The 13,635-nt window shown below is 40.6% G+C and overlaps 1 protein-coding gene across 6 annotated transcripts in view; it reads right to left on the bottom strand.

Annotated features, from left to right (window-relative positions):
• atrx (ATRX chromatin remodeler) overlaps positions 1 to 13,635 on the bottom strand; it is a 202,025-nt gene that overhangs the window by 35,482 nt on the left and 152,908 nt on the right. For all 6 annotated transcript variants that reach the window (XM_072270906.1, XM_072270902.1, XM_072270901.1 and 3 more), the window contains 2 exons: positions 8,602 to 8,702; positions 2,694 to 2,802 (listed from right to left, as the gene is read on the bottom strand). In XM_072270906.1, coding sequence (XP_072127007.1) covers positions 2,694 to 2,802; positions 8,602 to 8,702 — 210 coding nt within the window. The remainder of the gene's footprint in view (positions 1 to 2,693; positions 2,803 to 8,601; positions 8,703 to 13,635) is intronic.

Below are 13,635 nucleotides of genomic sequence, written 5' to 3'. Positions count from 1 at the left end.
CAAAGTTAATGAGGTCAACGAGCTCAGCATGCGTGCAGGAAGCAGCGCCAATGCAGTCGTCGATGTAGCGAAGGAAAAGTGGGGGACAGATACCAGTATAGGCACGGAACATAGATTGTTCCACAAACCCAACAAAAAGGCAGGCATAGCTAGGACCCATACGGGTGCCCATGGCTACATCTTTAGTTTGGAGGAAGTGGGAGGAGCCAAAGGAGAAATTGTTAAGACTAAGGACAAATTCCACTAGACAGAGGAGAGTGGTGGTAGAGGGGAACTGGTTAGGTCTGGAATCCAAGAAGAAGTGGAGAGCTTTGAGATCTTCCTGGTGGGGGGGTGGAGGTATATAGGGACTGAATATCCATGGTGAAAATAAAGTAGTGGGGGCCAGGGAACTTAAAATCATTGAAAAGATTCAGAGCGTGAGAAGTGCCACGAACATAGGTAGGAAGGTATTGAACAAGGGGGGATAAAACAGTGTCGAGGTATGCAGAAATGAGTTCGGCGGGGCAGGAGCAAGCTGAGACAATGGGTCTACCTGGGCAGGCAGGTTTGTGGATCTTGGGTAGGAGGTAGAAACGGGAAGTGCGGGGTGTGGGAACTATAAGGCTGGTAGCAGTTGACGGGAGATCCCCTGAGCTGATAAAGTTGGTGATGGTGTGGGAGACAATGGCCTGGTGCTCCTTAGTGTGGTCATGATCAAGGGGTAAATAAGAGGAGGTATCCGCGAGTTGATGCTGTGCCTCGGCAAGGTAGAGGTCAGTATGCCAGACTACAACAGCACCCCCCTTATCGGCGGGTTTTAGAGTAAGGTTAAGATCAGTGCGGAGGGAGTGGAGAGCAGAGCGTTCGGAAGGAGTGAGGTTGGAATGGGAATAAGGTGTGGTGAAGTCGAGACGGTTGATGTCCTGTCGGCAGTTAGCAATAAAGAGATCCAGAGCAGGCAGAAGACCAGAGCGGGGTGTCCATGAAGAGGAGGAGGGTTGAAGACCAGAGAAGGGGTCATCGGTGGGGGTGGGAGAGTCCTTGCCGAAGAAGTAGGCTCGAAGACGGAGCCGGCGGAAGAAGAGTTCCGCATCATGGCGAACATGGAACTCGCTGAGGTGTGGGCGAAGGGGGACAAAGGTAAGGCCCTTACTGAGGGCAGAGCACTCTGCCTCAGAGAGTGGAAGGTCGGAGGGGATAGTAAAGACCCAGTGCGGATGAGAGCTGGGATCAGAGGGGGGAGGTGGAGGGGAGGGAGGCTGTGGTGTCAGTGGAGAGGGGAGGGTTGGGGTGAGAGGAAGATGGAGCCTCTGAGGGCCCAGGAGCTGATGGTGGGATCTGAGGGAGACGGGGTTGCAGAGTGGTGGTGGGGGAAGGGGAGATGGGAGTCACAATAGCAGCACGTGAAGACCCGGCCTGGAGTCGCAGTTGGTGGTTGCGCGATCGCTTGAAGGTGTCCATGGTCGTTGCTGGAGTCCGGGTTTTGAATATGCCCTGGGGTGCTGGAGCCGCCCCAGGGCATATTATGTGATTTGCCACTTTCTTGCCCATTATTCTAATCTGTCTAAGTCCTTCTGTAGCCTACCTATTTCCTGAACTCTACCTGCCCCTCCACCAATCTTCATATCATCTACAAACTTGGCAACAAAGCCATCTAAATCATTGATATACAACATAAAAAGAATTGGTCCCAACACCAACCCCTTCGCAACATCACTAGAAGGGAGAGGGAAAAATATAACCCCAATTCAAATTTTCAAGTAAGTACATGGGAATGAGTAGTTTAATCATATGTATTGTCATTTACAAAGCATAACTATTGCTATACATAATAGAAACAGAAAACTTGGTGGTGGATAAAATGGAATGAGTTTACCAGGGAGAAGGGGTAGAAGTGGATATAACTATAACATTTAAAATACATTTGAACAGGTTCATGGATATGATTTATAAGGCAAATGTAAGCAAATGAGACTATTTTCAGGAAGGCACATTCAATGGCAAGGGCAAGTTGGGCTCAAGGCATGCTATATAACTAAAATAAGCATCAGATATTCAAACTGTTTACCCAAGTGTGATTTGAACAGGTTCAGCATGTCATTTTAACAATGCTCAAGTTTTTATAGAAAAGTACAGCACAGGCCCTTCAGCCCTCCATATCTGCATGACCACGATACCAAATTTAACTAATTCTATCTGCCTGCATGGGATCCACACCCCTCCTTTCCTGCCTGTTAATGCGACATCTAAATGCCTCTTAAGTATTGCTGTTGTATCTGTTTCTACCACCTCCCCAGTACCTCATACCTAGCATCTATCACACTGTGTAAAACACTTGCCTTACAAATCTCCTTTAACTTTTCCCCTTGCACTTTAAACCCATGACCTCCAGTTTTTTGACATTTCCACCCTGGGGAAAAAGAGAAACCATGTACCCACCTATTACTCTCTAATTTTATCAGATCACCACTCAACCTCTAGTGCTCTAGACATCTGAATTATTGAGCTATCCAAATTTATTAAATATGCATTCCTAAGTAATACAATTAACTTAAGTACTCTGTAACCAGTGAACAACAATTTAAAGTTTCTGAAGAACTATTGAGGATCATTTTAACATTTCTTTCTAGCATTTTAATTTATACATTTGTAAAAATGAACCAGTTGCTTGCAGATTTTTAATGTCAGAAAAAAAAATTGGATTTTAATACCTGACATTTGTTTCATCATTGAACTCCTCAGCCCACTTTTTCCTTGTTTGTGCACTTGTGGATCCATCCATCCGATAGTAATCAATGTTTCTGTACCATTTCCCATCACCTACAATTTAATTGTGAACAGAATAATATTCTTTATATTCATAATTATTAACCGATTCTTTTAGGAATCAAACTTGTTCAGTAATTCTTGCCAAATCCTCAAATGAAGAACAAAATCTAGCTTAATCAGCTTTTTGGGATCTCAGGTAAAAATAGTCAGCTCCATCATGGATACTACCCTCCACAGTATTCAACACATCTTCAAGAAGCAGTGCCACTGGAAGGCAGCGTCAATCATTAAGGATCCCCACTGCCCAGGACATGCGCTCTTCACACTGTTACTATTGGGAAGGAGGTACAGAAGCCTGAAGACACACACTCAGTGATCCAGGAATAGCTTCTTCCCCTCTGCCATCCGATTTCTAAACAGACAGTGAACCCATGAACACTACCTCACTACTTTTTTATTTCTGATATTTTGCACTGCTTATTTTAACTATTTAATAGACATGTATATACTTAATGTAACTCAGTTTTTCTCTCTATATTTATCATGTATTTCATTGTACTGCTGCCGTAAAGTTAACACATTTGACGATATATGCCAGTGATATTAACTCTGATTCTGATACTGATCTTAGTTTTCAGCTGTACTCTGAAGGTTATGGTCAGTATCGAAACAGGTTATCCAGTTGAATTTTGGTAGTACTTAACCATTCGTTTCATAATTAGCTGTATCTATAGAAACACAACTGTTCTAGAACATTCATCTACAAGTGGCCATCAAGAAGTCAACTTAATACTTTGTAAAATGGTAGTTTGACTTTAAAACAAAGGCTTATATTTTAATTTGTATTGTAACCTGCAGAGAAAATAAAAGGCCAAAACAAAACAAGAAATTAAAATGAACGGTGATCAAAGAGCCCAGGGCATTGAAGGAGGCCATTTTCCTTCAATCTCACCTTACACAGTTTGCCTCCACCCAGCAATGAAAAGCAAGCATCCCTGTATTTTGGCATTCATAGCATATACCTTTTTAACTATTTCCTTTCAAAATGTACTAATATATAATCTTCAACAGTAAACTACCTTTCCTTAAGTCCCAAAGAAGGGTCTCGGCTAGAAATGCTGACCATTCATTCCCACAGATATTGCCTGACCTGCTGAGCTCCTCCAACATTTTGTGTGTGTGTGTGCCTTTGGATTTCCAGCTTCTGCAGAATCGCTTGTGTTTATGAAACTACCTTTCTGCCCATTCACCTGAATCATTGTGCACTTACCTCCAATGTAAATGCCCTCATTCACTTAGCTATCTATACTTACTTCAATACAATGGCTTTCATTTTCCTAACTTCACTGAATATTTTGTAAAAACCCATACTCCGGTAGTTCCTTTATATAGGTCTCCTCAAGTAAACTAAGTAAGATTTTCAGTTCTTTAAAAATTAATGTTGACTGTAAATGCTTCTTTGCATTCACTAAATTCACCCCAACTTATACATTATAGAAGCATTCCTCCCAATCAAAGCAAGACCAACTGATATCATTTCTCAGCTTATCTCCATTTGTTGCCCCCTCAGTGGAGTCTATTCATGCTTAGTCCAACACCCTGCACTATTTCTAAATGTGCACAATGATATGTTTTAAGAACCTGTAAAAGGTAAATCTGTAACAGAATGGGCTATTAGCTGTGATTTAGTTGATGAAATGCTCAGTTTCAGCCTCTTCCTTGTTAGTGAATCCTGCAGGACTCAATTTATTTTCTGTAAAATTGAAATAACGCAAAAAGAACCTGCCATTTTAAAATAACCCACTAAAAGCATTTAGATGCAACAATTTCTGCTGTAACCAAAATTTTCTTTAAATGTTTTGCCTTCAGAATCATGCTACTTTTTTAAAAAGTGAAAAATCTGTATATAAATCAGGATTTGTACTTGCAGCTCTTTATATGCAGAGATATACCTCTCTGCTGTTACTGATACAGCACAAAATAATGTACACAAGTTGCAACATTAGGTCAGGACAGACAAAACATTAGCCATTTGTATTGACAGCCTTAGGGACAGCCAGTGAAAATAAAGCTCTAGTCTATTGTTTTATACTTCACAATCAGACTTCCATTGGAACCATAAAACTGTTTCTAATATGGCTTTGTAAATTGGTGTCTTTAATCAGTGTAGCTTTAAATGTTCCACTCTTCAATTGATAATTTAAATCAGAAAATACAGCCTAATTTTTCAAATTTAGCAAATTATCCTCTTATCTTTACCTCTGCATAAAAATCAAATTTAAAAGAAAAATATATTTAACCTGCTATGTTACAATATTAACCCTATAATTTCACCCACATGTGCATGGTATTAATTACTAAGAACAATCTATCCCAGACAAATTACATCCCCAAAGTAATACTGCCAGGAATTAAGCTTCTAATGTCTGAAATACAGAACAGCTGTAGATTAATTATATTGTGAAGCAAAACAACCTATTGCCAGATGTATAGCAAAGTGCTGTTTATCGCTATAACACCGGTTAACTAATCAACACATTGAACAAATTTACTTTAACTCCAGTGAAAAAGCTTCAAATCATAGTTACAGTACGAGGCCACTCAGCCCATCAAATCCATGTTATATAAAAAAAACAGGAATGGGCCATTCAGCTCTTTGACTCTGCCCTGCCAATGTGAATGTAAATGAACGCTTATCAGTAATACTGCATTTTCACTCTCTTCCCATATCACAATGGCATTTTTCATCTAGAAACTTATTTAACCACTACTTTGGCATCAATATCCCAGACAATAATACAATTATTGTCGGGGCCCAACATAATGCAGTTACGAAGAGGGCACACTAGCAGCTATATTTCATTTGGAATTTGAAGATATTTGATGTGTCAAAGTCTCTTGCAAATTTCTACAGATGTACCATAGAGAGCATTCAAACCGGTTGCATCACTGACTGGTATGGAGGTTCCAATACACAGGATCAAAGACAGCTGCAGAGGCTTTAGATAAAGTCAGTTCCATCATAGGCACTAGCCTCTCTATCACTGAAGATACCTTCAAAAGGCAGTGCCTCAAGACAGCTGCATCCCTCATTAAAGATCCTCACCATCCAGACATGTCCTCTTCTCAAGGACTATTAGAGGTGGTACGGGAGCCTGAGGATGCACACTCAAGGTTTTAGGAGCATCTTTTTCCATTCCGCCATCAGAGTTCTGAACAGTTCATAAACACTACCTATTTTGCTCTGTTTTTACATTAATTTTTATGCATTTCTTATTGTATAGTCATTTTTAAATGTATTGCCACAAATCAAACTTCACGATGTATGTCAGTGAGAATAAAATCGATTACGATAGAAATGATTTAGCACATGGCACTGACAGTTCTGTAGTAGCAAATACTACAGGTTCATCATTGTGTGTGAAAATTTTTTTCCCCCTCATTTTCATCCTACATCTTTTGCTCTGTAACCTGAGACTTCCTCATTCTAGACATCCCAGCCAGGGGAAACATCCTTCCCAAATTCAGCCTGTCTAGCCATATCAAAATTTTGTAAGATTCAATTAAATCCCCTCTCATTCCTTTAAGCTCTAGTGAATAAAAATCTCGATGACTTAATCTCTGCTCATACTGCAGTCCTCATCAGTCTGGTGAACCTTTGCCGCACTTCCTCTATGGCCAGAAAGTACTTGGGTAAAGGTACTACAACTCACACAATACTCCAGGTGTGGTCTCAACAAAGGTTTTTATAACTGTAGTAAGACGTACTTGGTCCTTTACTCAATTTCTGTTTCCTTAAAGGCCAAATACTGGATAAGCAAAGAAAGCCATTCACTAACCAACTTCTCTATTCTAGTAGAATCCTAATAAAAGCTAAACCAGATATTTTTGTTTCTTAAAATGGTGACAAGGATTTTTCAATTTAGCCATCATTACAAAAGCAGGTTCCAGGCCTTCCCAGTCCTCTTTAGGTAAATCGAGTTTCCTAAACTTAAATCTAATAATCAGCAGTTATCGACCACTTTGGTAAGTGAATAGATCTGTCTTATTCATTCCACTTAGACCTCAATTTTATCCACCTCAATAAAATTCACCTCTCTCCAGCCACCATCTCTTTCTCTCTAATAAACAATCCCCATCTGCAATATCATTCTCTGACTAAAATTCGCTAGGGCTAAAAATATTAACATAAATAATTTTTACAAGCTCCTTAAGTGCCAAACACAAGTGTTCTAATAAAGTGATGATCAGAACTGTATAAAAATTGACCAGTACGACACAACTACTGTTCCATGCAGTTCTATCATGAACACCTGAGACCAGCACCACCTCCCTCGAACAAGCGAACTCAATCAGTAAAAATTACCTTGTACACCCTAACCAACCTAACTACTCTGATAGCTTCATGAATATGCACAGATGCCCTCCGAAGTACCTTTTTACTTTTCAGCATCTGACTTGCACATTCCTTTTCCTTTATGTCACACCACCCCAAAAGGATTATGTAATGCTTCTTTGTATTGTGTTCCACTTACTGCAATTCCAGCCATCCAGCCTGCCCATCAAATATCTTCCTGTAGATACTTTCTCCCATCAACCACAAATCCTTTTCACCATTGCATATTTTTCTAATCATTTCAGCATTTAACTAACATTTAGGACAAAAAATTCAGAGGAACAACACCAAATTGCCTAAAAAGTCTATACATTTTTCTTCGCATCACCAGTCAATGCCTCTCTCCCTTGGATCCTTGGGGCTTTCAGTTTTCAGATCAGATTACCATGCGGACTCTTGCTAGATACAGTAAAATTCTGTTAACTTTGTATACTTAGGTGGTGCTGGACTGCAATTATTTTGGACTACTGGATGACATTGCAACTTTCTAAAGTGAAGGAACATGCAAACATACTACAAGGATGAGAACAGATCAATGGGCTCAGACTTAGCTTTCAACGCTACACTTCCTTCAAGAAATACCAATGAGGAACACAAAGAAGAACTTCTATTTTGGCCAATTTCAGTGAAATGTTTAATGACAGTGGTATGCTAAGGAGGAATATCAGATTGTTACAGAAAATTACTCAAAGGATCGTCAGGATGGCAAGCAAAAAGAGCCATGATATACTGAATTTATGATCAACATGTGGCATTGATTGCAATCATTTACCCTGATCCTGAAGAATGGCAACTTTAGAATGGATATGAGTCTCTAGGCCCACACTACCAGGCGGTAAAGGCCATGGTAAATATCAACTTTGAAATTCCACTGTAGTCATACATATTGTTTAAGGAAAATTGAGATGGGGTGGGGGTAGTGGTAGGGATACTGAATATTAATATGAAATTACCCATTAAGTTTTACCATACTCTACAAACAGTTTAGAAGTTACCGTGGTCATACTGTATTGTTGATGTCCATGTTATTTGAAGATATACTAATTGTGGATTTAATACCATCCTCCTCCAAGCTGATAAAAACTCTCAAGTCAATATTTACAAAGTACTTAAATACATGTAGACTAAACAGCAATTAGAGATAAACACAAATCAAAATGTTCACTAAGTAAAATATTAGAGTACCAACAAGGTTAATTTCAATGCAATAAATCGAAAAGAGTACCAGCCAGTTGTGAACGTTAGCTAAGATGATTTTATAGTAGTTTCAAATTACTGCAATTTTTGTTTATCTTTGCATAAACAAAATCCATAAACAAAAATTGCAATAATCTGAAACTATTTTAAAATAATATTTGCTAGCATCCACAACTGGCTGATACCTTCTGTAATTCAGAGATCAGTCACAAGTTTTCTTAGAGAATTACATGCACAATAAGCAAATTTAAAATTACCTTTATAAATATCAGACTTGCCATCTGTTTTTTCTCTATTTGCTATCTCCAGAAAATCTTCTATTAAATCCAGTGAAATCAGTGACTGACTGAAGACAAGTCTGAAAAGAAAAAATATTGCTCACTTTAATCAATTAACCAGTTTTTTTAAATTCCCCTTTCCAGTGGTTAATATGTTTAATTTCAAGGTTAGTGAATTCATCAGGAAATGGGAAGAAGTCACAGAATATTTGGTATTATTTGTCGGTAATACATCACTATTTAGTTTACTGTAAAATATATACTCAACTAAATAACCCCCAATACTGCAAAAGCAAACGATGACCAAAAAAACATAGGAACAGAATTATGCCATTTGGTCCATCCAGTCTGCACTGCCATTCCATCAAGGCTGATTTATTATTCCTCTTAACCCCATTCTCTTGCCTTTGAAGCCTTACAAATCACGAACCTTTCAACCTCTGCTTTAAATACACTCCGTGACTTGGCCTCCACAACCATCTGTGGCAATGAATTCCACAGATTCACTACCCTCTGATGAAATAAATTCCACCTCATCTGTTCTAAATGAACGTTGCTCTATTCTGAGGCTGTGCCCTCTGGGTGACTCAGCTACTACAGGAAACATTCTCTCCACATCTGCTCTCTCTAGGCCTTTCATTCATCTGAACTCTAGCGAGCACAGCCAGAGACATCAAATGCTCCTCATATATTAACCGTTTCATTCCTGGAATCATTCTTGAACCTCTTCCAAACTGTCTCCAATGCCAACACACCTTTTCTTAGATAAGGGGCCCAAAACTGCTCACAATACCCCAAGCGCAGTCTGACCAATTGCTTCTAAAACCTCAGCATCACATCCCTGCTCTTGTATTCTAAACCTCTTAAAATGAATGCTAACATTGCATTTGCCTTCTTTATCATCGACACAACCTGCAAGTTAACCTGTAGGGAGTCCTGCACAAGGACTCTGAAATCCCTTGCACCTCTTACTTTTGAATTTTCTCCCCATTTTAGAAAATAAGTTTATGCCGTTATTCCTTCAATCAAAGTGCATGACCATGCACTTCCCTACACTCTATTCCATCTGCCACTTCTTTACCCATTCTCCAAATCTGTCTCAGCCCTTTTGCAGACACCCTCCTTTCCTCAACACTACCTGCCCCTCCACCTATCTTCGTAACATCTGCAAACATAGCCACAAAGTCATAAATTTCATCATCCAAATTCTTGAAATATAATGTGAAAAGAAACCTTCCCAAAACCGACCACCACTAGCCACTGGCAGCTCACCAGAAAACGGCCTTCTTTATTCCCTTTCTTTGCCTCCTGCCTGTCAGTCAATCTTCTATCCATGCTAGTATCACTGCTTTAATACACTGGACTCTTATCTTGTTAAGCAGTCTCATGTGTGGCACATGGCAAAAGCCTTTTAAAAATCCAAGTAAACAACATCCACTGACTTTCCTTTGTCTATCCTGCCTTGTTATTTCCTCAAAGAGAGCCCCCCCCCCTTAGGGTGACTGATTTTAGCCTGTTTTATCATGTGCTTCTAATTTCCCCATAACTTCATCCTTAATAATGGACTCCAACATCTTTCCAACCACTGAAGTCATGCTAACTGGCCTATAATTTCCTTTCCTTCTTAGAGTGGAGTAACATTTTCAATTTTCCAGTCCTCGAGAAACATTCCAGAATCATTACTAAAGCCTCCACAATATCTTCAGTAACCTCTTTCAGAACCATGGGGTGTAGTCTATCTGGTCCAGATGACCATCTACCTTCAGACCTTTCAGCTTCCCAAGCATTTTCTCCTTAGTAACAGCAACTACACTCACTTCTGCCCCAACACACTCACATTTTGGGCATTCTACTAGTATCTTCCACAGTGCAGACTGACACAAAATAATTAAGTTCATCTGCCATTTTTTTGCCTCCCTCTATTACCTCTCCAGCATTTTCCAGTAATCCAATATCCACTCTTGTCTCTCTTTTACTCTTTCATATATATATTTGAAAAATCTTTTGGTATCCACTTTATTATTATTGGCTAGCTTAGCTTCATATTTCATCTTTTCTCTCCTTGTGGCTTTTTTAGTTGCCTTCTGTTTGTTTTTAAAAGCTTCACAACCCTCTGACTTTCCACAAACCATATTATATGTCCTCTCTTTTCCTTTTACAGGTTTCCCCCACCATCCGAAGGTAGAGTGTTCTTATGAAATGGTTTGTAAGCCGGAAAGTTGTAAAGTGAAGAAGCAATTACCATTTATTTATATGGGAAAAATTTGTGAGCGTTCGCAGACCCAAAAATAACCTACCAAGTCATGCCAAATAACACATAAAACCTAAAGTAACAGTAACATATAGTAAAAGAAGGAATGATATGATAAATGCACAGCCTATATAAAGTAGAAAATGCTTCTCTACAATCATTGCCGCACTGTTCTCAGTAGCTAAAATCTCATGTAAGCGCTCTCGGCAGAAACACTCTCTCCAGTAACCTTTAAGCTATGAAGCTGCCAAATCATACCAAATAACACATAAAAATACACAGCCTATATAAAGTAGAAATAATGTATGTACAGTGTAGAATCACTTACTGGAATCTGGAAGACAGCGCCGAGCACACTGATGATGGTGTGTTAGGCTGAGACATCAGAGGTTGGGATGGTACAGTGGCCCCCACCTTCCGGGCAGCGAACCAATACCGATCCGCAAAGAGTGCAGTGGTACAGCGGTGGCTGGAATGCACCCAGCACACCTTTAAGAAAAAAGCCGAAATAAGCAAGCGAATTAATTAGGTGTCAGGTGTTCGGCAATCGTCTCTGATCTGGGCTGACATTTACATGCTGAGCGGCACCTAATTAATTCGCTTGTTTATTTTGGCTTTTTTCTTAAAGATGTGCTGGGTGCGTCCCGGCTACCGCTGCATTCTCCACTGCAATGTATCAGTCCATGGCCCAGGGGTTGGGACGGTGGGACACTGGGGTGTCATCTCATGGTTGTCTGTTTCCATCAGGGAGGCAGGTCATCTTCTTCTATGTCTGCCTGCCTTGATGTCGAAGGTCGTCAGTTGATGTGGCTGATTGGAAGGCTTGAAAAACAACAGTATGCTTGACTGCTCAGCCTCGCGCATTTTTCTATCATACAGTTCTTTGTAAGCACTCAGACCATCTTGCAAATATGCCCTAAACCGACGTACCCTTTCAAGATTAAAGTCGTACTTTATCATTGTAGTGAAAATCTCACGCAGTTGCTTCATGTTCAGTTCCTGGACGACTTCACTTTCGGTCCATTCGCTACTGCATTCAGTTTCGATTGTTATCTTTTCCTGTTCCAATTGCATCAGCTCTTCATCTATCCGTTCTTGGTCATGGGATGCCAAAACCTCTTCAACATCATCTTTGTCAACTTCCACAAGCCAAACTCACTTCGTCCTTGCTTCGTACACCACGATCAAAACGCTTAATTATGTCTAGTTTTACACTAAGTGTAACACCTTTATGAGCTCTTTTAGGCTTTTCCGATACCTTAGAACTCATCTTGCAAACGGCTGCTCATAAGCACGTGATTAAGCAATGCCGGCTAGAATGCTGTTCCGAATCCAGGGGAGGAGCGGCTGCTCGGGGCACGCGCTGCCTTTTTTCATAACAGTGAAAACACCTTCTGTTAGCGGAAACAGGTAACTAATGTAGGTCTTTCGTAATAGTGAGGTTTTGTAAAGCGAACATTCGAAAAGCAGGGGATGCCTGTATACCATCGTTGGCTTCCCTTGTCAGCCATAGTTGCCTCATCGTCCCTGTAGAATACTTTAAATATTTTATACTTTATTGTCGCCAAACAATTGATACTAGAACATACAATCATCACAGCGATATTTGATTCTGCGCTTCGCGCTCCCTGGAGTACAAATCGATAGTAAATATTAAAAATTTAAATTATAAATCATAAATAGAAAATAGAAAATGGAAAGTAAGGTAATGCAAAAAAACCGAGAGGCAGGTCCGGATATTTGGAGGGTATGGCCCTGATCCGGGTCAGGATCCGTTCAGCAGTCTTATCACAGTTGGAAAGAAGCTGTTCCCAGATCTGGCTGTATGAGTCTTCAAGCTCCTGAGCCCTATCCCAGAGGGAAGAGGGACGAAAAGTGTGTGGCTGGGTGGGTCGTGTCCTTGATTATCCTGGCAGCACTGCTCCGGCAGCGTGCGGTGTAAAGTGAGTCCAAGGACAGAAGATTGGTCTGTGTGATGTGCTGGGCTGTGTTCATGATCTTCTGCAGCTTCTTTCGGTCTTGGACAGGACAACTCCCATACCAAGTTGTGATGCACCCTAGAAGAATGCTTTCTACGGTGCAGCTATAAAAATTAATGAGGGTTTTAGTGGACAGGCCAAATTTCTTCAGCTTTCTCAGGAAGTAAAGGCGCTGGTGGGCCTTCTTGGCAGTGGACTCTGCTTGGTTGGACCAAGTCAGGTCATTTGTGATATTGCCCCCGAGGAACTTAAAGCTTTTGATCTGTTCCACTTGCGCACCACCGATGTAAATGGGGTCGTGAGGTCCACTACTCCTTCTGAAGTCAACAACCAATTCCTTCGCCTTGCTGACATTGAGGGATTGTCTTCGCACCATGCCACCAGGTTCTTAATTTCCTCTCTGTACTCAAACTCATCATTACCCGAGATACAGTCTACAATTGTGGTGTCATAAGCAAACTTATATATCGAGTTCCATGGAAACTTGGCTACACAATCATGGGTGCACAGTGAGTACAGCAGGGGGCTGAGTACACAGCCTTGTGGGGCACTGGTGCTCAGAGTGATTGTAGAGGAGAGCTTGTCCCCTATTTTTACAGCCTGGGTCCTGTCTGTGAGGAAGTTGAAGATCCAGCTGCAGATCTGAGTGCTGAGGCCCAGGTTCCGGAGCTTAGGAATCAGTTTATTTGGAATGATGGTATTAAAGGCAGGGCTGTAGTCAATAAAAAGGCCAGAGAGATAGCATCTGCCGTTGACATGTTGCTCCGGTAGGCAAATTGCAAA

The sequence above is a fragment of the Mobula birostris genome, chromosome 10 (assembly GCF_030028105.1).
Source record: "Mobula birostris isolate sMobBir1 chromosome 10, sMobBir1.hap1, whole genome shotgun sequence".
Classification (NCBI taxonomy): domain Eukaryota; kingdom Metazoa; phylum Chordata; class Chondrichthyes; order Myliobatiformes; family Myliobatidae; genus Mobula; species Mobula birostris.
This window is presented reverse-complemented; position numbering and strand designations above follow the sequence as displayed.